This window comes from Annulohypoxylon maeteangense, assembly GCF_022496945.1.
Source record: "Annulohypoxylon maeteangense strain CBS 123835 unplaced genomic scaffold GGS22scaffold_29, whole genome shotgun sequence".
Classification (NCBI taxonomy): Eukaryota; Fungi; Ascomycota; class Sordariomycetes; order Xylariales; family Hypoxylaceae; genus Annulohypoxylon; species Annulohypoxylon maeteangense.
The window spans coordinates 222,881-248,415 of record NW_025953276.1 but is presented as its reverse complement, the minus strand read 5'-3'; the positions used below and the strand labels follow the sequence as shown (position 1 = coordinate 248,415).

The 25,535-nt window shown below is 47.2% G+C and overlaps 11 protein-coding genes across 11 annotated transcripts; 7 read left to right on the top strand and 4 right to left on the bottom strand.

Annotated features, from left to right (window-relative positions):
* The first annotated feature begins 28 nt into the window (after nucleotides 1–28).
* On the top strand, nucleotides 29–1,400 carry GGS22DRAFT_175640 (uncharacterized protein). The gene has a single exon (XM_047963294.1). It carries the CDS (start codon nucleotides 204–206, stop codon nucleotides 765–767), a length of 564 nt encoding a protein of 187 aa, XP_047814118.1. The 5' UTR covers nucleotides 29–203; the 3' UTR covers nucleotides 768–1,400.
* A 9-nt stretch (nucleotides 1,401–1,409) lies between these two features.
* On the top strand, nucleotides 1,410–3,573 carry GGS22DRAFT_175637 (FAD/NAD(P)-binding domain-containing protein). Its single transcript, XM_047963293.1, has 3 exons — nucleotides 1,410–2,781; nucleotides 2,838–3,140; nucleotides 3,212–3,573. Exons 1-3 carry the CDS (start codon nucleotides 1,921–1,923, stop codon nucleotides 3,374–3,376), a joined length of 1,329 nt encoding a protein of 442 aa, XP_047814117.1. The 5' UTR covers nucleotides 1,410–1,920; the 3' UTR covers nucleotides 3,377–3,573.
* Nucleotides 3,574–4,114: 541 nt separating this feature from the next.
* On the top strand, nucleotides 4,115–4,947 carry GGS22DRAFT_197683 (glycoside hydrolase family 61 protein; the record flags this gene model as incomplete). Its single annotated transcript, XM_047966018.1, has 3 exons — nucleotides 4,115–4,163; nucleotides 4,235–4,591; nucleotides 4,667–4,947. The coding sequence occupies 3 exons, from the start codon at nucleotides 4,115–4,117 to the stop codon at nucleotides 4,945–4,947; spliced, it is 687 nt and encodes a 228-aa protein (XP_047814116.1).
* Nucleotides 4,948–5,443: 496 nt separating this feature from the next.
* GGS22DRAFT_175635 (SPT16-domain-containing protein) lies at nucleotides 5,444–9,202 on the bottom strand. Its single transcript, XM_047963292.1, has 5 exons — nucleotides 8,927–9,202; nucleotides 8,750–8,834; nucleotides 8,563–8,684; nucleotides 6,902–8,507; nucleotides 5,444–6,852 (listed from the first exon to the last, which is right to left on the bottom strand). The coding sequence occupies exons 1-5, from the start codon at nucleotides 9,101–9,103 to the stop codon at nucleotides 5,741–5,743; spliced, it is 3,102 nt and encodes a 1,033-aa protein (XP_047814115.1). The 5' UTR covers nucleotides 9,104–9,202; the 3' UTR covers nucleotides 5,444–5,740.
* A 394-nt stretch (nucleotides 9,203–9,596) lies between these two features.
* On the top strand, nucleotides 9,597–11,698 carry GGS22DRAFT_175633 (uncharacterized protein). Its single transcript, XM_047963291.1, has one exon. It carries the CDS (start codon nucleotides 10,036–10,038, stop codon nucleotides 11,392–11,394), a length of 1,359 nt encoding a protein of 452 aa, XP_047814114.1. The 5' UTR covers nucleotides 9,597–10,035; the 3' UTR covers nucleotides 11,395–11,698.
* On the bottom strand, nucleotides 11,699–12,978 carry GGS22DRAFT_175631 (uncharacterized protein). The gene has a single exon (XM_047963290.1). The coding sequence runs from the start codon at nucleotides 12,556–12,558 to the stop codon at nucleotides 11,719–11,721; it is 840 nt and encodes a 279-aa protein (XP_047814113.1). The 5' UTR covers nucleotides 12,559–12,978; the 3' UTR covers nucleotides 11,699–11,718.
* A 1,111-nt stretch (nucleotides 12,979–14,089) lies between these two features.
* On the top strand, nucleotides 14,090–15,186 carry GGS22DRAFT_175629 (uncharacterized protein). Its single transcript, XM_047963289.1, has 2 exons — nucleotides 14,090–14,880; nucleotides 14,936–15,186. Exon 1 carries the CDS (start codon nucleotides 14,562–14,564, stop codon nucleotides 14,874–14,876), a length of 315 nt encoding a protein of 104 aa, XP_047814112.1. The 5' UTR covers nucleotides 14,090–14,561; the 3' UTR covers nucleotides 14,877–14,880; nucleotides 14,936–15,186.
* Nucleotides 15,187–15,852: 666 nt separating this feature from the next.
* GGS22DRAFT_182489 (heterokaryon incompatibility protein-domain-containing protein) lies at nucleotides 15,853–16,838 on the top strand (the record flags this gene model as incomplete). Its single annotated transcript, XM_047963970.1, has 2 exons — nucleotides 15,853–16,766; nucleotides 16,814–16,838. 2 exons carry the CDS (start codon nucleotides 15,853–15,855, stop codon nucleotides 16,836–16,838), a joined length of 939 nt encoding a protein of 312 aa, XP_047814111.1.
* A 1,478-nt stretch (nucleotides 16,839–18,316) lies between these two features.
* Nucleotides 18,317–21,799, bottom strand: GGS22DRAFT_182488 (Maf1 regulator-domain-containing protein; the record flags this gene model as incomplete). Its single annotated transcript, XM_047963969.1, has 5 exons — nucleotides 18,317–19,402; nucleotides 21,173–21,447; nucleotides 21,516–21,633; nucleotides 21,697–21,730; nucleotides 21,789–21,799. 5 exons carry the CDS (start codon nucleotides 21,797–21,799, stop codon nucleotides 18,317–18,319), a joined length of 1,524 nt encoding a protein of 507 aa, XP_047814110.1.
* A 792-nt stretch (nucleotides 21,800–22,591) lies between these two features.
* GGS22DRAFT_175618 (uncharacterized protein) lies at nucleotides 22,592–24,134 on the top strand. The gene has a single exon (XM_047963288.1). The coding sequence runs from the start codon at nucleotides 22,961–22,963 to the stop codon at nucleotides 23,909–23,911; it is 951 nt and encodes a 316-aa protein (XP_047814109.1). The 5' UTR covers nucleotides 22,592–22,960; the 3' UTR covers nucleotides 23,912–24,134.
* On the bottom strand, nucleotides 24,098–25,211 carry GGS22DRAFT_175617 (tyrosine protein kinase). The gene has a single exon (XM_047963287.1). The coding sequence runs from the start codon at nucleotides 25,057–25,059 to the stop codon at nucleotides 24,145–24,147; it is 915 nt and encodes a 304-aa protein (XP_047814108.1). The 5' UTR covers nucleotides 25,060–25,211; the 3' UTR covers nucleotides 24,098–24,144.
* Between the last annotated feature and the right edge of the window lie 324 nt (nucleotides 25,212–25,535).

Below are 25,535 nucleotides of genomic sequence, written 5' to 3'. Positions count from 1 at the left end.
TGCTCCTCACGGGCAACACTCCTTTCTTTCTAATAGTTATATCGTTCTTGCACATGAATCTAGACGCCCTAGTGGTTATAGGCCCTTTTTGCGCTTATAGCCGGTGCTTCAGAAGATCTATAGTGTCTTTATTCCGATAAAATCTCTTCCGCATTACCTACCTACATACCTAGAATATCAGTGTCAGCCATATCCTCGTTGCTATGTCTTCCCAAACAGCCAACAACAAATCGCAGGCGGGTCCTAAGCTCACGAGAAAGTCGGACTACCCCGCATGGATTGCAGCCCTTCAGTTTTTCGCCCTCTCACGAGGCACTTGGGACGAGATCAACCTAATAATGCCGAACCCCGCAAAACCAAGCAGAAAGTTCGTCTCCGCTGCTGATATCCCTACCTACGAGACAGCCCGTCAGGAGCTAGTTGATCGCGCCAAAAAAAGGGTTGAGGCCTGGGAAAAGGATATAAGCCCCAGCAAGGGGAAACGCCCGATCACTGAACCTACCGAGGGTCAGATCTATGCCCAGCTCGACACTGCCCTGAAGCAGTTCAAAATAGCAGCGTCTATCTCCGCCGAAGAAAGAGCCAACTACAAGGAGACGGTGGACTGGATCCAGAACACAGTCGACCCAGAAATCATGAGCTCAATACAGAAAAAGTGTAGAAACGAGGGCGATGTATCACTTCGAAGTGTCCTCCGAATGATCCACGCCCGTCTTGCTCCATCCGTGATGGAACCGATGATCAGGGATCATTATGTCGAATTCTAGATACCTATGAATGCTGGTGCGGGATTGATTATTCATGGAGAAGCAAACGCTCCACTGGGTTCTATTAGGGGAGTAGTCCGTAGTTTGGGACTGCGTTATGAGTGAGTGATAGTGGCAGTTAGCTCGCTGGAGGCTCGCTGTAGGTTTGCGGAACATGGTGGTTTTCTTCAGTGGTTAAGCCCCCTAAGAAGGCTTAAATTATAGCGGTTATGCACTAGAGTTTAGCGGATAGATCACTATTAGGTCTCGGCTTTAGCCTGGACTTAATACAGTATGAAGTAATTGCTTACCTCATCATGCACTGGGCAAGGAACTTCCGAACTTTTGATCCGAACCTTTGTATATGTTACAAAGATGCTCTGAACGACCGCATTGCTGCCACTGCGATCTATGATTATGACGTCGAAAACATTACCGAGAGCCGACTTGTTTTTAAACAAGTTGTCTAGGTACGGGAGAACGACTTGGAGTTAACCGAAGATGAACTTTTTAGGAAATCGGACGCGAGTTCCAATGGAGGAAATATTAAAGGAGTTTCCAACGAGTTAGGAGGATGTCAGAAAAGTACAAAGAAGTGGCCACATCTCATCATTCGGCCCTCGTTCTGGATAGATATAAAAAAGAAGGCCGAGGCGCGGGACTGTTGGTGGTTGGTTGTTAGTTGTTGGTCAGACTGCAGATTGTGATTGCGTGTCAAAACGTGTATTCACCGAGAAATCCGTTCCATCTTTGCCGACTCCGAGCTCCGAGCCGATTGTGGACTCGGGCTGAGACCAATTTATACCAAAATGGGGATGGCGAGCCAATTAGCGCGGTCAAGCTGAAACCGCGTGGCGATCTAATCTTATCTGATCCGAGAGTGCAGTAGGCAGAACCCTTGGATCGCTTAGGAAGTCACCAGTCATCCTTCGTTGGTACTTTGTATTCTTGCTCATAAAATACTGGTTTTCATTCCTTTTCTCTCTTCTTTCCCATCTTGTTGTCCTTTTTTCCCTTTTTATACCCATTCATGTTAAACAGTACTTGTCGGGATTTATATGTTTTTTATGATATTTAGACGATATAAGCGACAGCAAAGGACTTGTTAGATTCTCCGTCTCCGGTTATACACATATTTGGACCCGACACATCCGGATTCCGGATACAGGTAAAGATGTTGGAAAAGCCGCTCCTTATAATCGACGGCGTCGGCTACGTCTTGTCGTTTCTCATCTCAGCTCTCCGGCGTTCACTATCCTTCCGCCTGAAACTTCTAGGACACTCGATGTCATCGTCTAAAGCCTCATCTTCCTCGGAGCCGAAGAAACCCCGAAATATTGTTATTGTGGGGGCTTCCATCGCGGGTTACACGGCTGCGCGGACTATTGCGCAGTACTTGTTGCCCAACTCAGAATACCGCGTTGTCGTCATCGAACCCCGTGATCGTTTCTACTTTACCTGGGTCTTACCCCGATTCTGCGTCGTAGAAGGCCATGAGCACAAGGTCTTCATCCCGTTCGGCGGATACCTTCCCGCCGGCTCACTAGAGGCCGACGGAGGTAAAGTCGCCTGGATTAGGGACCGCGTCGCGAGCATCTCGCGCGAAAGTGTAAGCTTGCAGTCCGGTGGCGAGGAGATCCCGTACGAGTTCCTAGTTGTGGCTACCGGCGCAGGTGCTACAGACTCTCTGCCTAGCCGTGTACCGGCCGACAACAAGGTCCAAGGAATGGAGCTTATGAGGGAGATGCAGAAGCGGATCCGTGAGTCTAAGGATCTAGTTATTGTGGGTGGAGGAGCTGCCGGCGTTGAGTTGGCGACGGACGCGAAGTCGAAGTACCCGGAGAAGAGGGTCGTCTTGGTGCATTCGAGAGATGCGGTTATGCATCGTTTCGGACCGGAACTACAGACTACAGCGCGGAAAGGAATTGAAGAGCTCGGGATTGAACTCATCACCGGCGATAGAGTGGTCAGCGAGAATAAAGAAAAGGGAATTGCCGTTTTGAAGAGTGGCAAGGAGATTGTGTGCGATTACTTGGTTTGTGCACATTTTTTTCTCCTTCCGTTCAATTTTTAAGCTGACAAAACATAAAGGTGAACTGCACTGGACAGCGGCCCGACTCTAAGCTTCTTGCTGCTTTAAGTCCGGCGTCTATCTCGGAGTCAGGCCACATTCTCACCAAGCCGACCCTACAGATACAGGATGACTCGCTACCTAACGTCTATTGCTGTGGTGATGTATCTGAGACTAACACGACACATCCCAACTCGCGGTCTGCGATGCGTCAAGCTCAGGTTGTTGCCTATAACGTGATTTCCGGTACCGACGGCAAGATACCGAGGGAGAAATACATCCCACATTGGATGGATGGCATGATTAAGCTGACTTTGGGACTTGTAAGTTCAATTCACTCTTTTCTGAGTTAACATATGTCAACTTAAACCGTACTGACTCCAGCTTAATGTAGGATAAGTCAGTTGCGAATGTTGGCGATGGAAAGACTGAGTTTCTCTTCCCAGCGGTAGAAAAGGACGAAGCCCTAATGGCCGCGGGGGCTTGGCATAAACTGGGTGCCAAACCCTTCGAAGACACAGGATCTGAATTCTTGGCCAAGATCAAGGCTAAGATTTGAATGAGGGTTGAATAGGATGTTTAACTGCATCCTTCTTACAGCTTAACTTTCGTTTAAGGAGTACTAATATCACTGACGTCAAGGATACTAGGTGGGATTGGAGTTATGGGATGAGATTGATGGCGTCACGATGTAATAGAATTAGACATCTATATTACTAATAATCTTGGTCAGAAGATACCTTAGAGTTCTAAACATTACAGTCGGACAAGCGGGCGCCCTGGTTACCGGATAGGGTATCTAGGTAGGCACTTGGACATATTCCTTAGTGTGACTTAGGTGACAGCAAGAACAAGAGCACTAGGAAGCTTACAAAGCTACAATAATCGTCCCCCCCCCCCCCCTAGACGGCCGTCGAAGAGGGTATTCGTATTTCGTCGCCCGGGTAATATTCCACGAATTCCATTGGCTCAGTCTTCCTACCGAGCGAGACCTCTCATTTACAGCCGGGTATTTTAACCATCGTCTAAAATTACCCCTAACATTATACTAGCTCGCGGGATTCATATCTGGGGTGCAGATGACGATGCGGCTATTGGCTTCGGCGATAGTGCTTCGTCTTGGCGAGGAACTGCTTTCCGGGATTTGACACCTGTTCCTCGTGGTATACCGCGGCGTCTCGTGGCGTATATCAACATGTCGGCCTGTCTCTCCCATCAGAGCGTGTCTCTCCCACCGGATAACGATCTATTCCCCTAGATCTAAACATTCAAGCTTTTCAAGATACCTAAACGCAAGATGCAGTTACTCACTCTGCTCGCGCTAGCCAGCGCCGCCCAGGCGCATTGTAAGCACCCCCTTATCCCTCCATCCACCTTAACACACATCGACATTACTAACACAACACCACCAAAAAAGACCGCTTCTCCAAGCTCGTCATCGACGGGCAGCAAGAAGCCGCAGAATGGACCTCCATCCGAATGACGAAGAACTACCAATCGAACGGTGGCGTAACAAGCGTCAGCAGCCCAGATATGCGCTGCTACCAAGCGCGCGCAGGGACGAACACCGCAACCGTAGCCGCAGGTTCAGAGCTAGGCTTCGTAGCCAACGCCGCGGTATCGCACTTCGGGCCCGTGCAGTTCTACATGGCGAAGGTGCCCGAGGGCGCCGACATCAACACCTGGGAGCCCGCCGGCAACGTGTGGTTTAAGATCGGGAGCATCACTGCCGTGCCTCCTCTAGGTTCTAGCGAGGCTACTTGGCCTGCTTATAGTTCGTGCTCCTTACCCCTATTTTACCCCTTCTTTCTACCTCCCTAAAACGAATACCCATGCTAACCCCCAACAGACAAAAAAGTCGTCAACGTAACAATCCCCAAAGCCGTGCCCAGCGGCAAATACTTAATCCGCGTGGAATCCATCGCGCTGCACCAAGCGCAGTCCGTCGGCGGCGCGCAGATGTACCTCTCGTGCGCGCAGGTCGAGATCACCGGCGGCGGAAGCGGGACTCCTGGACCTCTCGTCGCGTTCCCCGGCGCGTATCAGGCTAACGACCCAGGTCTGATGTGGTCGTATTACCCCATTCCTACTACGTACACGGCTCCGGGACCGGCTGTGTGGACTGGTTAGGCTGATGACAGGGGGTTAAAAGGGATAGAGGGTATGAGGTTATGTACCTTGTGAGAATTACAGACATATTCGTGTACTCCGCATGATGTAATTCAATGACATGACATAACTTGGGAATTTTTTGCCAATTTAGAATTCCACTGAACGACTTGTACCTAGGAAGTCATTATCCTAACAGAGAATAGAGTCAGAGGAGATACCATGTGCTAATTTTACTGTATCGCACCGTGACTAGAACACTTGGCATCCGCTGTGTTACGTAAGCGATTTCTTTGATTAGTCATTTTATACAGTCTGCTTAGTCATGCAATATTGAAGTCAGCACAGAGGCACTTTTCTAACACCATCCTTTTAAGCCTATTTGAAGATAAAACGTCGGGGGATTACTTACAGTCGAAGCGGATCCATAGACTTCAATCGAAATAGCGAATATAAAGCCAAGCTAGAATATCAATGTTACTTGAATAGTAGACAACACATACCAGGAACCGCAAAGTTTTCAGAAATCCATCAAATTCATTTTCATTACCAGTACAAGTAGAGCTCTACCCAGAGCCATTCAGCTAAAGTAACTAGAAAGAGCCATGCACTTCGTCCGACCACCCTGAATCTCGTCTCGAGATAGCAAATTGAAAGCTCATAGCTCGAAACCAGTAGCTCGATCAGGTAGATGGGGGACGCGGCACTACCTTCAACTCCTAAGGAACCTATCAACTAGTGAAATTTTGGACCTAGCAACTTGAAGTTTAGATCCCTATCCTAAGACAGGTTCCGCAAACTCCTATTGAGACGTTTAGTGGCGTCGCTTCTTGGGCTTTGCGCGGCTGCGGTCTTCTTCCTCGGAATCCGCCCTCTCGCGATCCTTTCGTGACGCTTTCTTCTCGAGCTCATCCCAATCTTCACCTTCGTCATCCTCATCCGAGCCTTCCTCGCTAGCTTCATCAGATGCGTTGCTATCGAAATCTGAGTCATCTTCGCTGGATTCGCTCACTTCCTCAAGATCAGATTCATCGATCTCGAAGTTGGATTCTTCCTCCTCTTCCTGATCGTCATCGTCATCGCTCTCGTTTTGCAGGAAAGACCAGCCACCGTCCACGAAGAACTGGTGGGTATCGGCCGTAACGGTCTTCATGATCGTAGGCCAGTTCAAGTTCAAAGGACCTTCAGTATATGCGATATCACTAGAATCTAGCCATTCCTTGACATCTTCTAAAGACTCGACAGGAATTGTGTTGATGTGAGCGGGGGCCCGAGTAAAATCCTTGAACACGAATACCAAGTCGAAGTTCTTCAGGCCAAATTGCACACGTTCCAGATGCGCAATTTCAATGTCATCCAAGGTGATAACCAGGAAAGGTGGCTCGGTGAGTTGAATAAGACAATCAGTGGAGGGCTGAATCGTGACGTTGCTTCGGAACGGGACGCCGTTGAACCCGAGCTCTCTAAGCGGCATGTCGACCTCGACGCCCTCATTCTTACCCGCCTCGGCAATCTTGTCAGCGAAACTCTTGAATTGGCGATCGAGTTCTGCTCTATGCCGACGGTCTTCTTGCTCCTGTTCGAATTCGTCCTCATCTCCGTGACGGTACTTCCGCTTTCGGTTACCAGTCTCGTCGAATTGAATGTCTGTAGCTTCCCGGTAGAACTGTACATCCTTGGTCTTCTTCTTGTTGCCAATGATGATGGGGTCTTTCAGGTGCAGATGAATTATCACGATGAGCTCATGGGCGCAAGGTTGGAAGAAAAGATGGCGGATGTTAGAGAAAAGTACGTCGACTCTCTGCTGGGTGTTAAGCGGTGATTGATACCGAATACCATTCTGGTGAATCTCGACTTTTCCAGGAACACGTTTGCCTTCCATCGCGGGGCGTATAAATACGTTGTCCATGACAGGAGGGCGTCGATCTATGGCTGGGTTAGTATGGGATCAGTTTCAAAATGTAGATGAACTCACTCCTTATTTCGACCAGCTTCTCCTGTTCAACAACATCCTCCATATCCTTCTTTTCTTGCTCCTTCTTGGTAGCCTCCTTCTTCATGGAAGAAATCTGCGCCGCAATCTCTTCGTACCGATCACCGTCACGAGAACGGAAGGTCAGGCTCCTAACGAACTGGGCCGAAGCATCCTCAAACGGCTGATCATCCTTTCTACCTACTCCCTGACCAGGAGAAAGGAAATTGATCCGCAGATATGACCAATCGCCCTCGTCATTCTTGCTAGCGTTCTTGATCGTGTGGATATGGAAAGGCACCGGTCGGCCCATGACGGGGAGGACGAGGGTGTGGTTCTTCTGGTCGACAAGTATCTCCAGATTCTTTACCTTAAGAGGCATCTGGTTTTCTCGTTTATACGACTCGAACTTCTTGAACTTTTTCACCTCGGCACCATCCGGTCCCCCTGTAGATTCAGCGAATCGAGCCATACCTTCCTTCTGTTTTTTAGAAGAAAGATCTTTCTGGTGATCCCTGCGCCTTTTCTCTTGGTCCTCGTCTACCTGGGTAGTACGCTCGGATCTGAGTCGGGTACTGGTTATGTTCTTAGTGGCCACAGCGCCCACACGGGAGTCCTTCTTTTCCTTCTTTGGGGTGGGCTGCATCTCCTCGTCATCCTTGAAAAAGAAAGAAGTGGCATCGAGGTCGCTAGGAGCGTCTCCGGTGAATACGACGGGATCGCTGTTGGTCACTCGGATAGTGTCGGTAAGGACTAGGGAGTAGGTCTTGCTAAGCTTGTCCTTTGGCGACGGGTTCTCTATGTCAGTGAAGCCAGTTGTTATGCACAGCGTCATGCCATCTTTCAAAGTACGCGGGTTCTTGGCACTCAGTAGCAAGGTTGGGTCTTTGCTCTCAATGCCGATACCCGCTCCGACATTCTTCAGGAAATGTTTCTCTAACTCGGGCTTCTTGGACTTGATGTAGCTCATGGCCTTGCCGTATATTTCCTTGGCAGCCACACCGTCTCTTATCTCCTTTAGGACCAAATTGTGGATGGTATAGAGGAATTTGTAGGTATTTTCCTGGGTCTTGTTCGGATCGACCAAATAGGTTCGCGCGATGGAAGAGCAGTACGACTTATATCGAAGACCCATGCCGGCGATAATAACGCCTGGGTGGAGGTTATCGCCAGTAGGCTCTGACTGAAGCTTCAGGTCATATTTGCCGCCACTTTGCACGGCGGGACCAAGGTACCAATCTAGAGACGATGGATCGAAGTCGGAAGGTAGTTTCTGCTTGTTAGGTAATTCAACTGTCTTCCACCACTTCTCATCATCAAGTTTCCTATCGACCTTGTCGGCGAGTGCACTGTGTTTCACCTTCTTCTCTTGATCAAGAACATCGGACATCTGATCTAGGAAGAATGGTGTCATCAGCGCAACACATGCCTTGGACGCAGCTCGCATCGCTCGTAGTTCGGTTTCATCCTTGACGGATAAGGCGGCTGTCGATAAAGCAGTAGATACGTCGACCTCCTCCACATCTTTACACTTTTCGCCGAAGATCTTTTTCCATTCATCGACGAAGGGACCGCCCGACCTATCTTTGGTAATGACACCAACTTTTTTCTAAAACTCCCTGTTAATGAAAGAGACGAACACGGAGCAGACGGGTATTACTCACTCCTGCAGAATTGATGGTGTCGGTGACTTTGGTCCAATGTTTCTCATTCGCAGCCGCATCCTTTCCTCGAACTAAAAGCTCGATAGGAAACCTTCCGCCTTTTAGAGGCTCCAAGTGCTTAGCTACATATAATCGTTAGTCGCGCGGTCGCATAGGTGATTAAAATTTGGGAATGGGCGGTCGCCACCTTTCTTGGCCGTCGTGACCACGTAGAGTGTGTCGAGAGTCAGGAGCATGAGGGTAGTAGGAAACTCGTAGCCGAGCAACCAGAACTAAATAAAAGGTGAAGCGGGTCAGTATTCATCTATTCGAATTGATCTAGGCGCGAAGAGCGAAGAAAGTGAAGAGGGTGGAATTAACGTACGTGCATAGCATTATTCTTCTGGAAATCGGGATTCTCCTCGACCTTGCCCATATTGATGAGAATAGAAGATGCGCCATTGAAGACAGCATCTCCAGCGCGTTTATCGGCTTTCCAGGCATTGACAAAATGATTAATGCGCTCCTGGAAGAGCTTGCCATCGATCTTGATGTCTGCCATCTTTATAGTTGACCCGAAAGTCGTTTGCGAAAGATGACAGATGAAACGAAGATGGATGGCGGTTAAAAGTTGTGGTGAAGGAAAAAGTGAAAGATGGAGTGACAAAAGAAGGCTGAACGTATCAATCAACTCCTTCTCCAGAAAAAATGGGATGTAAGGTGACGCGAGCTTGGGCGATACGGTCCCACTCTTTTAATTCGCGACGCGGTTGAACGGTTTAATGGGTTTGGGCTCGATTACGTAATAAAGCCACTGTAAGTACCTAGTACTAGGTGCCTATTTCCCCGGAATATTGCTTACCCCCTTTTTTTCTTCACTTAAAAGTTAAAGGGAGATCGAAAAGAAATGGTATCAGTTTAGAGGTAACAAAGCAGGATATAAGTTTCAATGGATAACTGCTAATCTAGGCAAGGAATAGCTCCACCTTTTTATGTAGAATACTACTCTTACAATTTGCGAAGGCTCCTCGCTCTGTGTCACACAGCGGATAGCCTTCAACGCTACCAACTCTGTACGACAGGGCGAGGAACGCCGCGGGGGTGTCACGTGACTATATCAGTTGGAGTAACCCCTCCCACTCTCTGGTCCTATTTCCCAACTACCATTTATGATAATATTCTTACCCTCTATTTCCTGATACCTAGTAACGTACCTAAGTAATTAGATATTTCAAATAATTTTTTTATTTGCCTAGAAGATGCACCGCTTCAAGCTCGACTTCCAACAATATAGTCTACACCCCCGATCCGTCGAGTCCTAATCCAATCTGACTTTCTACACTGACACTGGGCGCCATGTAGCGAAGGATCAATGTACGCGTCAGCTTATCTATCAGGATTCCATCAAGCAACATTTATAAGTGAAGACGAGCCCACGCCCGGTTTAATCCAACTCAAACACAACTTTCCCAATTTTATAGCATCCTGGGCAAAATGCTCACGCAGTATCTCCCACCGGAAATTTTACGGATCATATTCGGGCATACAAACAAACACGATCTAGCAGCACTATGTCTAGTTTCTCGGGATATCTATCGAGTTGGAAGTGAATTGCTCTATGAATCGATTGCCTTGGACCTTTTCGAAGACGCTTTCACAGTGACATCTTGGACAATTACAAATGGCGACCCAAGGTTTCACTCGCTGTGCCAAACTTTATTAGAAGGACCGAGATTCGCCTTGCTTGTCAAAAAGCTACATGTCTTATTCTATTTACGGAAATTCACCCAAGGTGCTCTTCCGCCACTCGATGAAGTATCTTCCCAGCTTCGGATGCTCGCTAGCGTCATCAGAAAGTGTGTGAACCTCCGGGATGTTTATATTGCCCATGAATACGCCTTGGAAGACTCCGCAATACAAGATCTCAACGAGTCACTTCTTTCCCTCTTACATCTACAGAGATTGAGGGTCGCCGTGAAAGATACAAGGTACCAATGGTTAGTTGGACGTACTCGTCATATTGCCGGACAAACTGATGTTGGAGTTTCCCTGCTCCAAGGGGCTCTCGAATTACCGTATATGAAAAGCCTCGATTTAACATTGCAAGAAGGCCCCCAAAGTCTTTTACGATCGTTGAGCTTCCCGATAAATAACAACATCATACAGCTCAGTCTTTCCGAATCTTGCTTCAATCCCAACCATCTAACCAAGATCTTAGCTGCCGTGCCTCGAATTGAAGAGTTACGCCTTTTATTTTTCCTCTGTGTCGAAGTCGGGAACGACTCCCCTGGATCTTGCCTGGATAGTGAAGATCTAGGGCATGCATTGGAAAACAGTTGTTTCACATTGGTAAGCTTGAAAATAGAGGTCGATTTTGACCTCAACAGTACGCAAGCTCTCAGAACTAGAACAGGGGAAGAAGCGGGGTATGCTTTATCGCGTAAACTTGGCTCTTTACGCTCTTATACGAGACTTAGGTCATTAGAACTTTCTCCAGAAGTACTTCTAGGCTGGAACGAAAGAAGCGCGCCCGAGCTCTCTGATGTTCTACCCGAATCGCTCGAATCCCTTCATTTCAGGCATGATTTATCGCATAGGGGGTCGCCTTGGAATGATTTTGCCCCGTTATGTAACCGACTAGGGAATTATCTAGGCGATTCCGAAGCTATCATGCCGAAAGAGTTGATATTGTCGCATTTCATGGGAGAAGATAGAGTTGGTATGGTAGACTTTATTAAGTCTAAATGTCTTGATCGTAATATTCATCTTTATATTACTAAAGACCGAAGTGGATCTCTTCTCGATGGGTTATGGTTGGTAATTCATTCGCATACCAAGCCATATATTCCATAACAAGCTCTGGCACTATAACGGCGAGGAATGCCGAGGAGATGCAAGGTCCGGGTCGGTATGGCGGTGCTTACAATCGACTCCATTGCTATAGCTCTAAGATCACTAGTGAGCTCCGCTCGAGGGTTCGATTCACCCGACGGTCTGATCGTTTTTTTTTCGGCACTCAAACCCTTTCCATACGAATCCCATACTTAGGTATTTATTTAGCTACTAGGTATATATGTATATACCTCACGAACAAATAGATATATAGGTTCTGAATTTCTATCCTTTAGTAATACACACGAATGAAACTATTATACAATCCAACTTAACAAGTTCCGTCTACCTTCTAATCGCAACCACATGGCGTATCTCAAACTTGGTGATGTCATTCTGGGGAAGTGTGATGTCTAGTTCATGCATGATTGCATCCGTTAACTTATACGGGTTCCTCTTCTTTTCCTTGAGATGTATGTCATCCTCAATTCCAATCCACCCATTTTCACTATCCCAGAGGAACGTCCCTTCTGGCACATTCTCGAACTCCCACCGCTCCGTTGTATCTGCGGGTAGTGGAGCCGGTTGTTCACCGACGACGACAAGGAGTACTTCTATATGATAGAAGTATCGGAGCATCTCCGATATCAAGGCTTCCTCCTTGCGGAATAGTTCTTCTGGTATAGCGATGCATGTCGGGTCCGTTTCAATGCTGACTAGCTTTCCGTAGAGATCCGGTTCCCACAGCCGATCGTCGGGCTCGCAGCGAAACTCGTCCCATTTATCATAAGGGACGAATAGCCCGTCGCGAGATGGATCGAAAGGGCGCTGGAAGAGAGGGTACTGGCTGTCCTTACGAGGCCGCGCCTTGAAGCCTTGCTCGCGAGCCCATGCTAGGGCGATGTCGCGGGCCTCACGGTTGACAAAGGCTAGCGGTAGCTCGAACTGGACATCATCTAATAAGTCGTACCGAAACTCAAAGTTCAAGTTGTGCTCATCGTTGGACGGGTCGAATCCCTCGTCAGATTCTGTCAAGTGTCGAGGACGCCAATATCCTTTTCTGTAGATGAACAAGGCTGGCCCGAATTCGCCAGGTAGAGCATCACGCCATATCTGATCGCGTAGCTCCGGGGGGAGGAAAGAGAAAGGGGAAAAGACAGGTGAACTAGCTGCTGTTTCGGTCATGATCTTTGGATTCTGTAGCCCTCGTCCAAATGTGCGCGAGATGTGAAAGAGTGCTAATGGAACGAAGGAAATGAGAGGAAAAATTCGAGTGGATCGTCGGAACTCGACTAACTTCCAGGGTTGCTATTGTGCCTTTCTAATAATATTCACTATAATGAAAGTGATGTAATGGTGTTGTTGGTGAGACTAGGTCGATCTTCGGGTTCTGATGGAATGGGTGGCTGCATAACGAGGAATTAAAGTGGAGGATCATACGACCAAAGGGGATTAGTAAAAATCTAAAATAAGAGCAGGAATAGCTAACTACTAGGTACCTAGTAGAAATTCCCCAGAAACATTTGCTCTCATTTACCTACCCAGATAGGCATAAGTAAATTCAGTATTGGGTTTCTTTTGACTTGTAAGGTTCCCATACAGCCATACCAGGCTGCCGGGGTAGTCTCGATCGATGGAAGCGATTGCCCTCCGGCCAAGCCTGCCTAGATGTGGAGAATCGGAGGCGGGGGCGAGGTCCATCCATGGATCTGACTTCATACCCCTTGCATTAAGGAAGGGACATTCAATCAGTTGCTATATACTACATATTAGGTATAGTATTATTATGTCATAACTTAGAAATCTACAAGATGTCTTGTATCCAAAAAGAATGATTCTATCAGTATAAGAAATAAGAAATAAGAAATAATATAATTATATAAGATATTATAGGCTATCCCCAAAAAGATATTTATTTTAAGCTCATGCAGCTATCCATAAACGCGCTAGCTTGTTCGGTATGATCCGCGCTCGTCATTTTCCCTGTAATCCACCGTGTCTCATCCTACATCGTGGCTTTTAGCCACTAAGTCTAGCCGAACTAATATGACTGGCCAGTTTGGCGATAAACAATTCTTAAATCTTGTTCACAGCGCAAAGAAGTTTTGAGTAAACAATAATTACAAGCAACTGCCAGTTATGGACATAGTCTCTCGGGTACGGAGCGCCTAATATTCATACCTCTGCCAAGTTTACGATCGTAGAGATCTATCCCAACGACACATCATATTAGAATCCTACTTGCAATTTAATTAGAAGAGTGCCCCGGCTGCCAGGTGTTTGACAACTACATAGTACCTACGATGGCGCCATTTCGGCAAGCATTAACCGAGTGAAGCCCCTTAACGATACAACGCGATCCTCATGGCACAGCAATATATAGCAATTAGCCAGTGTATGTAACGTTGAATAGGTTCCTAACCCGTGTCTATCTACATCATAGCTTGCCGAATGTTATTATTATAGATCTTCAACTACGACGTTGATTGCCAACATCCAACGAGCCTCATATATACCACGCTATCTTACAAGGGTTGATAGTCCAAATACTAGTGAATCCACAATCATCCAGACTCTCCTCGGTCCAAAGATGTCTAGAAGTTCACGATCCCTTGTACCTAGTATCAAATCGAGAACACCTAGCTCGCGAATATAGACCGTGATAGGAAATAGCACGCAGGGGGGGACGGTGTGGAATCCCTAGCACCTACCTAAAAGATACTCACTATAGATCCGATTCAGCCTCCTTCCCGCCTTCACCTTGATTCCCATGTCTTCATGGCGCCATCTACCAGAGTCCCGCAGCGGCTTAGATGTTAGCTCAAAGGATCTTCTCATGGTGAGACATACCCAAGTGCTGTGGACATTCGTTCATGGGATTCCTTCTGGATGACGGGTCTATGGAGCATAGGAGTTGAATCGATGTATAGCTCTAAGGTAATTGCAAGCGAAGATGGCTTCAAGGTGAGAGAGAAAGTAATATATAAACCATCGAGATATCCCGAGTAAAGGGAATTAAAATACTCATCACAACACACACAGCTTCACAACAACAACTTCTTCTTCATCTTCAACAATCTTCAGAGTTTACTCTCAAAACATCACCAGTCACCAATAACTACTTCTTCTCATCCAACTTCCAAACTTCCATCTTTCTCACCAACCACCCACCAACCAAAACCATCAAAATGTTCAGCATCAAGGTCATCCTCTTCGCCTTCCTCCTCCTCGCCGCCGATGCGCTAGCCGCCCGCATCAACTACAGCGCCAAGTACACGGACGGCAAGAAAATCGCCCGTACCACTAAGAACGCCGAGGTTGCCGACAACCTCTCCAACTCCATCCTACACGGAATGGCCACCTGGTCCGGTGGTGCCTACCAAGCTGCTCTTTCCAAGTACGGCTTCATCCAGATCACCAACACCCATGTGGCCGCATCCAAGGGCGCTGCCAGCGCCCAGGTCCAGCAGATGCAGACCCTCATCCACCAGCACGCCCAATAAGCTGGTAAGTCATTATATCCATTCTTCTACCATTTTCAACGATATACTAACACGATCAGCTTCCCACTCTTAAAAACCTACCCCTATCGGAACTGGCAAAAGCGTGAAGGAAAAGATGGATCTTTGGTAGCTTCTAGTCGTGGCATGGAGAGCTCTACCGCGTGGAGTTTCAGCTCGGCCGACTTTCAGCGGGTTTCATTCGTTTGACATCATTACTTTCGACTTCAAAATGTATATATATGCATGCATCTTGGTTACGGACTCATTTTTGGATTTCATTAGATCTCTGGTTTAGAAAAATTAGCATGGTTCTCTGATAAATAGATTTTATCGATCACTCTAAGTTCTCATGGTGCTTGTAAAGTGTTCTAAAACTTCATCTTTTCTAACTTTCTTTTGTTTCAATACTATTCGATTCTAGTATTCCCTGCCTCCGTACCACTGACTGTAGCGGCTGCTAGTCAAGGAAGTATGAGTTCTGTGATTGGTATATTTCTCACAACAAGATATTGTCAAGTGTCCACCCAAGTGTAAAATGTAATCAAATTAAGCAGTATCATACCTAAGCAATGCCCCATTCATACCTAGGTATTATTCCTATTTTAGGAATTATATTAGGTAGCCAACGGCATAAGAAGAAGAGCCAAGGACGGCAATGAAATCCTCTATGAGTCATATTAAGGCACATGCCTACTATTAAACCAAGTATGGAAGCTGCGAGCAAGGTAAATGGCGAATGATAATTCGAAAATGCGTACATTAACGGGCATTTTACTATTGTGCTAGGTGCCCAGGTAGGCAATAGTCAATGTATCTTAGGTAGATAGCTTAGGTATAATCTAGCTATACCGGAAAAGGAGTGGTTAATTCTTGAATATTTCATATATAGTAGGTAGGTAACCTAGTGGTAGCCGACATAATATCCTAGATTACAATACAAATATGAATTCCCTTTCCCTAGGAGCTTACAACAAAGATGTGGCTCATCGACACGCAGACACTAGAGCTAAAGGAGTTTCACGCAGGTCACATACCCCAATATGCCATCCTATCTCATCGATGGGGTGATAGCGAAGTTTCTCACCAGCAATACCAAAACAGACAATTTGATCCAAATGGAGACGGGTACCAAAAGATCAAAGGCTTCTGTTATCAAGTCGCCAGCTCCACAGACCCATTAGTCCACTATGCCTGGGTTGACACGTGCTGTATAGATAATAAGAGCAGTGCCGAGCTCTCCGAGTCCATCAACTCAATGTTCAAGTGGTATGGCGATGCTATTGTATGCTATGTCTACCTTTCCGACGTGGACTACCAAGCCCCTGATCGGGAGTCCCAATTTCAGCAAAGCCTATGGTTTACTCGAGGGTGGACGCTGCAAGAATTTCTAGCCGCGCGTGAGCTTTTATTCTTCTCGAAAACATGGGATATGCTAGGAACAAGGTCCGAGTTCGTAGATATATTATCATCCATTACCAAGATACCACCAGACTATATTCTCCGTCGCCGCCCCTTAAGCGACGCTAGCATCGCGCAGAGAATGTCTTGGGCTTCCCATCGATTAACGACCCGAGAAGAAGATATAGCATACAGTCTATTGGGTATCTTTAATGTCAACATGCCATTAATTTACGGCGAAGGTCGAAAAGCATTCCTACGACTCCAAGAAGAAATTATAAAAAGATCTAACGATGACTCAATCCTTGCCTGGGGATATAATCACCGGGATGACGATACACCCGACAGAACAGGTGCTCTAGCCAAAAGCCCCTATTATTTTGCCGGTTGTCATAACATCATTCGATGCGAAGATTGGGAGGGGAGGTCCAAGCCCCGTCCTTGGGAGATGACCAGTCGCGGCCTACATACCCACGCTATTGTGATCTCGTCGTCTATAACCCACAGCAATTCATATAATATGTTATACAAATTCTTAGATTTGATACGAAGATCTCGAGGTGAGCCACTCCCGCAATTCGTGGGCTTGAATTGTCGGCTAGAAGGCGACATCACGACAATCATTGCGATTCCGGTAAACACGACTGGAGACCAGGCACAGCGAATGGGGCCGGCTGGGTTCAAAAGGCGGGTTAATTTATTCTCGAAGGACCGCTTCTACGGTATGCCTCATAGTGACATATACATATCTGCCTCTGGAGTTGAAGAGAAAGGTATTGCTCCTGACAGACCACCCCCCCGAGATAGGACTTCCGAATTTCCTATCCTCGTCCAACGCTCGTCAGACATAAAACACGTCCCATCGCCATGTTCAAACAGCTGGCTACAACAGAATATAATCACTATAACGCCATTAGCTCCCACGTATCTTAAATTCCAGGAGCCCAAAAAAGATACCAATATCTTCTTCCTATATATCGAAGGAAAAGACCCTGAACCGGACCTCATATTAATATCCTTCCCCCCAGAAACCCTACAGAGGAATATCCAGACGAAACTGAGTTCTACACTATTCGGCGTGAAGGTCGGAAACCAGAGGATATTTGTCGCCGCCCGAAAACGACCAGATATTAGCCCAAACGCATACGCAGCCAACTTACAAGCGATTCAACTACCCCTGACGTCGTGGGAATGCTTTCGATGGCTGTGCTTAGTTATTGCTGAAATGTGGCATTTGATGGGGGTATATACGATATTTTACTTATTTGACGTCCCGTTGAATATGTACGTTGATTTTCTTACGAGTCTACGAGTAGTCTAAATTTACGATAGAATTCTTGACTTCACTTTTAAGCCCCTTAGCAAATGAGGCGATATGAAGTAGAAATCTGTATTGCCTAGGTCGTAGTGCGCGGAGTAGTAAGCCCTCGCAAAACACAGCAAGAGAATCGATGATAAAAAACAGAAAAAAAAAGTCCATACAAGAAAAAACCACATCAAGAGCCTCTCGCCCTAGCATTCGACCAGTACAAGCTCATTTGTTCATCCCTCGTCCCATCCATCCATCCATCCATCTACCAACCAACGTGACGTTTGCAGAGTAGTGAAGTAGAGTAGAGGAATAAAACAGCGTCAACAATAAACAAGAACGTAGTAATGAACCAAGAACAAGAAGCGGTACAACAATACAGCACGACTAATTATCAGGGTATCGAGCGTGGCAGCCGCGCTCGCGAACCGGAACCACAACCTGACCATATCGTACCGTACCGTAACATCGCAAAACGTCGCACCGAAAACGCCGAGCCGAGAAAGTCAAACATCCAACCATGCCGTATCACGTCGTTGAAGACCGTCATAAACCATTGAATAACCCCTACCTCCCCTTATGAGACCTATTTGCGTAACCCGCACCGATCGTAACCCTTGCATCCAATGCATTGCGCCGTTCCCGTCCCGACCTCGAACGCCGAACAATGACAATGGAAAATGGGGTATGTTACGATCAACGATCACACAAGAAAGATGGGCCGACAAGACATTTACATCTCCATTCGCGCGGCGATGTCTTCGCTTACGCCTCTAACGGAATGCGCGACGTGTTCGTCCTCGCATTCGCTCTCCTCACTCTCGTCGTACGAATCACTCTCTTCTTCATCGGTGGAAGGGTCGTTTAATGGATCGATGTCGACATCTTCGTCGGAGTCGTATTGGACCATCTCGTCATCATACTCGTCATCATCGGAGTCGTAATCTTCCGCCACTATGCGGTTGGCGAGCTGATCTCCCAGCCAGAACTTGGCGCGCTTGTTCGCGCCTAAGCTACCGGGTAATGCCGTTGCGTAACGCTTCGATGATAGGCCATTGCTGCCACGTCGATGAGGCGCAAGTGCGGGCGAGTTCATGAGTATCGGTAGGCCCCTAACGTAAAGATAAGCGACTCGCTTCTTGTTCTTGTTGAAGAAGAAATAGTGCATGCGCCATATGGCGGCTTCGTCGCCGTCGAAAGGATCCTCGATGGGTTGATACGAGAATACGGTGCAGTCTCTCAGGGTCATCTCCTTATCAATCATGGTCCACATGCCAGGGCTCCAAACAGGATTGCTAATCGCATCACTTCCAATGGCCAGGTTCGCCGCGGGTGAGCTGCCGTAAGAGCGATACGATGAAGACGCATCGGGCGATAAAAGCGTAGTACCGATAGGGCGCACACTATGCAACGTATTGTCGATATTAGCCATCACATGTTGTAGGTCGCGCTCACGACGGAAGTCGGTCGGTCGCAAGACATGGGAGAAGTCATAGTCGGGGTGGCTCGCGTTCAATGTCGCAATGAGGTAAGCAAAGGTGCGACGGCTCGAGACTTCGCTAAGATTGCCGAAGGGACTTGAACGAGATAAGTTGAGTGACGCGGCCATCTCTTTTCGCTGCGGCGGCGACAATGATGCGCCAAACTTAAGAAGCGCAGCATGTTGAGCCTCGAGCGAATTCTCAATCGATTTATACAGCTTCTTATCGGTGCCCGCGGCTTTTGTGGTGTACAGGTCGCACGATCCCTTGACGCGGCATTCGGCCGTGCTGAAATTCAGCGCGGAGTTGATGACGTCGAAGTCGCGAAGTGGGAGATACTACAGCACGCGGAAACCAGGGTCAATAAATGAGCCGCGCGGTATTCCGACACGGCCCTCGAGGTATTTTATATCATGGAATATGTTTACTTACCTTCATCTTTGCGTCTGTGGTGATTTCGCAGCAGCTTATGCAAAGATAGCATAGGATGCGATGGCGTAATGAAGCAGTATGGAGCGGTGTAGGAAGTTAGATGTGCAAAAGCAAAGAAGTAAAATACAACAATACTATGAACAAAAAGATAATTATATTTGTATGCGAATTATCGCAAAGACGACTGAGACCGACTGGGAGATCAATCGGTAGCACTAGGCTCTGGAGTTACGAAGTTATTATTAATGGATGAATGTAGTCCTGACGATGTGGGCACGATGTCGGTGCAACTCTCTGGGAGCTGGTAAAAAGACAATGCACTTCAATCCCTGTTGAATTGATTCGGATAGAATAAACTAGACGATATTTCGTCTAGTAGGCGCAGGGAGAGCAGAACATCATAAAAATAGAAGCCTAACGGATATGGAATATAATTGGTGGTGTTGTCATCGAATGACGAATTGAAGCTTTGGGAGTTGTAGGAGATAAGTTCCAAGGTTGCGATCCGGATCTTAGTTGGAGCATTATGGGATGTGGATGTGCTGGCTGTGATCAGGTGTTTGAGTTCAGCGGTGCAGTGGTGTACTAGGTAGTGGTGCATCGGTACAGCGGTTCTGCGTTGTCTGATTGTCTGACTGTAGCTGCTGACAAGGGGAACCAAGACCCCCAAGACCTAGAACGCAAGACGTAAGAATGCCGGGCTACCGGGTGCTTCCCGGTTTCCTTGTATTATCGAATCTGGTCACAGGGAAGGAAGGGGGAAACTATCGAGCTTTAGAGGGGGTGGCTTGATAGGCGTAGGCTTGTAGGCTTGATACGGTGGACGCTTGATACTAGGCCGGCAAACGAGGGCTCCCACTACACCATAAGTCAAAGGCCGATCAATAGCCTTAAACGAATGAGATAGCGTTAAGGTGCCACGAGTATCAACGGCGCTTTGTTAGGGAAACATACCTTACCTACCTAGTAGGTTGATAGGGATATCCTTCATGTAATCCATCTCTTCTTCCATAATAAGTACACGCTAATGAAATGCCCAAGTGAATCCCATGTGCTCGAATACCGCTCGTTTGTTTGTGCATCGTTTTCCTTGGCCGACTGGTTGTTAAAAAGTATGAGGTCATATACCGGGAAGTGTCCGATCCTGGGATTTGCCGACTGGGTTGGTAATAAAAACTTCGATAATAATACCCGGTAATAAGAATGAAATACATGCAGATAGTGTCACTTGAAACCAGAGTCTTACATTCAAACAGTTGAAAGTTGAAAGTTGAAAATTGGAACATGGCTCTTCCAATATTGTCGATTCTGCAACTTCGATCACATAATCCCGGCTTCTTTCAGAGCAGCCTCGATTTCTGCAGTGACCTGTAAAGATAATAGAATATAAGCATACTCCCAAATGCAAAGTGTCTGACTGATAAATTTATCCCGTTGAAACCTGTAGCGCCGTGCCTGTAGAAAAGACCATCTTTTGATCTGTTAATCCGTCTCGGGAACAATACATTATCATTTGTTACATGATTTTCGTCACCTCGTCCTCGACCTGAACAGTAGAGATTGCATGTCAGTGGTCTGAGGATCGCCAAAGAAATGTGTTGGATTCTCGCGTGGGTTGCCAGCCAAAATATTGGTAGTAATAGTAGCAATGATAAAAACCCGGATGGGTGACTCACCTCCATATCCTCGAGAGAATCTTGTTGGTTTATACACCGCAGAACGTTCTTCTTGCTGCTTTCCTGAAGTTCCCCTGCCAGTAATATCTCGTCCAGTATGTAGTATGCCTTGGTGAAGGAGAATATGATGTCGAGTTCGCAGACGTTGCCGTAATACTTGTCCATCTGTTCAACGTATCGATGAATAATCTCGAGAGTGATTAACTCGTTGTCATCGGAGGAGCAACCGGCGATGAAGAATAGGGAGGCATATCGACGGTAGACGATCTTGGTGTCTATATAAAATGTCTTATAAGCAACTTCGCTTCTCAATACCCTGGTCGGTAATAGGGGCTGGGCCAACCTTTATATTCGAGAAAATTGCACATGCGAGTTCGTCTAGCGAGGACTAGTTGAGAGACGTCCTTGACAATCTTCGCCTTGTCCTTGGGTGATAATGTCGTGAACCATTTGGCCAAGCGCTGAAACCCATTATTAGCATGGTAAGTAGATAGGAGATGTTCAATGGGAAAGGGATGTCCTACCACCTTGCCCTGCCGACTGAGCAGGATCAAGTAGCTATCATATCCTCGGTTAGCTGTATATCGATATCGACTGCGATGTTTTGGAATCTAACTTGATGGCCATATTGATGCTTTTCACATGAACATATCAGGGTGGCGACGAGAAGGTTGGTTGGTTTCGGAATACGTTTGTGTGTAGTAGATAAATAACGGTGAATGGCGATTGAAATGGTGAAATATAGCGATGCATGGAGAAGCAATTTCTTAGTGTCAAGTAGTGGGGTTGGGCACGAGCTGCTAAATTCGAACCTTCCATGCATTAGAGGACACCGAAGCTGCGAAGTCTACTAGGTTACTTCGGTACGTATCTCGAATATGTTTTCAGGTATTTTATGCCAGCTGAAACCATTATTTGCCGGTCCGCTGCACTCTGATGCCTGATAACCTTAAAACCCACCACACAGCTGCCCCCACGATTTTAGTCAAACTTTCAATGATTCTAATGCGAGCAATTACATCCAAGCGAACGGGTGTTCGCGGATACTCAAACCATAAACCCGATAGGAGATATCCTCACAGAAGAGGAATGGCTCTTTTCCATTCTATCTCCAATTAGCCTTGGCGGTAACATTGAGTACAACAATCCGCATTAATTCCATCACCAACAATTGGAGACAATTGATTTACTATGTACTTCAATATGCTCCTAGATCTCTTCACATGTCTTAGGTCTCACTCTTGGGTACTGGGATCTTGTTGGTATTGGATGGATGTTAGGAGCAGTCACCTCGCTGCCTCGTAACAATACGGCATACGCAAACAACAAATCCCATCTCGCATTATTAGCACATGTGTTACGGGATTTACGGGATATACGTCTATATTGATGGGAAAGATTCCTAATAAAGCTTATATCGGTTAGTCGCCGTCTGCCGTGTAACCTAGAGGGTCAAATTGATATTGACTTTCTGGGGAAGGTAAGTTCCTATCTCCGCGTCAAACTTACATGCCCCAAGACCTACGCCTATCCTTCCAAAGTTGGCACGATCTCGAACCAAAAGGCCATTAAAAAAAACAGGGGACCCCACCTCGGTCTATAAAGCTTCAGATTTTCTACCCCCCATCATAAAGCATAAGATTACTAATAGATCTCCCCATCTTGTATACATTATATATCACACCTTTTCCTGTTTACTTTTAGACTTGGGTCATAGGTTGGTTCTTCATATTATATATTTTACTTCTATCCTATCCTATCCTATTCCGTCGAATCACACCCATCACCATGACGCGAATAGTCTTATCGACGGGGAACGTCATCCTCAGTGGTCCCTCCATCATCCGAAAGCCAGGCACTTACCGATCCAACTTCGAATTCACAAACTCCCTACGGACCAACTTCATAGCCGCTCAGCAGGACTACGCTGCCGCTTTACCAAATGGTAACGGTCATGCTTCTCATCAGCCAAATGGAAATGTAAATGGATATAACAGCAGACCGGCACCGGAGGTCTGGACCGCGAAAGAGGAAGATACCTTATACATTCCGCGCATTGACTGGGAATCGGCTGGCCTACAAGAAGATCGCGCGCAGTACGAGATAACCGCGAAATTATTCTTCCTACCCACAGCGCCGGCCGAGAAACGAGAAATCTACATCAACGACGCATTGCGACTAGTCACCAAGGAGTTAGGAATAAGCGACGTTGATCTTCTCATAATCTCTTTCCCTGGTATATCATTTGAGGGAGAATGTGAATTTGAAGCCGACCGAAAGAATGCGACTATGGGCAACGACGATGAAGAAGCTGCGACGTGGGGTCCGTTGGAAAAATTGCAAGAGCAGGGCAAGATAGGCCGACTCGGGGTTGCCGAATTCGGCACCGAGAAGCTAAGACGACTTATAAATAAAGTCAAGGTTCGGCCAGCGGTCGACCAGATCAACATAAAGAACTGCTGCAATGTCCCTCCACCTTTAACAAAACTCGCCAAGAACGAGAACATCGAGTTGCTCACCCACCACGATTCTACGGATATCTTACCTAGCGGCACCTTGCGGGAACTACTTGGCCAAGGTTCGCAAGGCGCAGGTGTCCTAGCAGATAACGGGTTGAGCGGTATTAAGGGAGAAATCACCCCTGAGTGGGTTGTCAAATACACGGCATTCGTCAAGGACCGGGGAGTCATCGAGAATAAGGGCTACTTCGCAGGCGCGGAGTTGGCAGGAGAAGCATAAACAAGACGCGACATCCGTCTTTTCTATCGCATTGTTTAAGGGAACATAGCATCGTTGGTTTGGCATTGCTTGCATTAGATTATGAGTATACATACCTAGGTAGCTGTAGCTACCCAGGTCTAGAAACGTAGCAGTTATCCTAATCTAGGAACAGATACTTCGAATACGAGACATTATCTATGTTCGCATCGTGTCAAATTAAATAGCCATATCAATATTCTTCTTAAGATAGTCTATCCTATCATGCTTCTCTTGCGCCCACGCATCCTAACTTCTTCAAGTTTCTTTATAACCACAGGCGCCTGCTTAAATGCCTCCTTATAGGAACTCTCCAACGTAGCCGAGAACAGCTTCTCGGCGCGCGAGTGCGTGCTAGCGAACGCTCTCTCCAGAACATATAGATCGACAGCGCGATCCTCGTCGGACGAGCTCTGGCTCGCCAGGCCGAAGTCGATAATGATTATATCGCCGTCCAGCAAGCCGTCGCCGCCACTCGCATGTCCGTTCGCCGGCTCCCTACCCTTTCCCCACGGCCGCAGCATCATATTGCTCGTTGTCAGGTCGCCGTGTACGATACCTACCTTGTGCATACGTCCTACTGCGCTCCCTATCCTGCGCATCAGCGCAACTAGATCTTTATCTTCTTCTCCGTCCCCTGTGATCGGTGCCGCATCCCCGTCATTTTCGTCTTCGGTATTATTGACGTCACCACTTGTAGTTTTTTCAGTCTCTTTCCGTCGCCTCAACCACTCGTTAATTCCCACACGCGCCGGCACACCTTTCACCCACTCCATCATCATCCACCCTGCCGTCTCGTCAACCGCGTACACAGCCGGGACAGGGACGCCTTCGCGACGGCTTTTTACCAGGATGCGCGCTTCGGCCAATATGCGGTGGCGCGTCAATCGCGCGTCGAGGATCGGGTGTCTCCATGGTTTGGGCGGGCGGTACTTGAGGGCGGCGGGAATGGAGGGTAGGAGATAGGTTGTCTTGTACAGTCGCGCCTCGGCGCCCTGGGTTATGAGGGATGGCGGGGTCGAGGAGGGGTAAGTCAGGATGGCGGGGAGGGGAAATTGCTGTTCGTGTTCGCCGCCTCGCGAGGGCGAGTTGTCTTGGTTAGGTGGCCGAGGCGGTGAGTCTGCTGCCATGGTACCCGTACCAACTGTTTAATATATGGTTAAACTAATGTTTAATGTCATGCAAGAAATCGATCGCGATCGTATGTTATGGGGAAGATGTTAACTTCCTAGGATCGAAGCTCCTTATTGTTGTGGGTTTGTCGGAGAGAATTCTAAGTTGGATGTATTTTTTTGTTCAATCAATTCAATTACGTTAGCTATCAAAATGTTACACAAAAAAGTACCCCGCGCTCCCGCGATTGATTTTGCGCCAGCGGCAGCAGCGCAACGAACAAGTCGCAGTCGCAGCCGGAGCCCAACTCAATTTCATTAGTTAGACCTGCATGAAATGAAGGATATGAAACTCGAAAGAATGGAAGGTTCGGACTTCATAAGAAACTTTAATAAGACACCCGGACCTTTTATTTCAATCGTCAAAAAGCAAATCAAACTTCAACCTCTTTTCTTTTCTTTTCATCTTCATCTAACATTGCTACATCCACCAC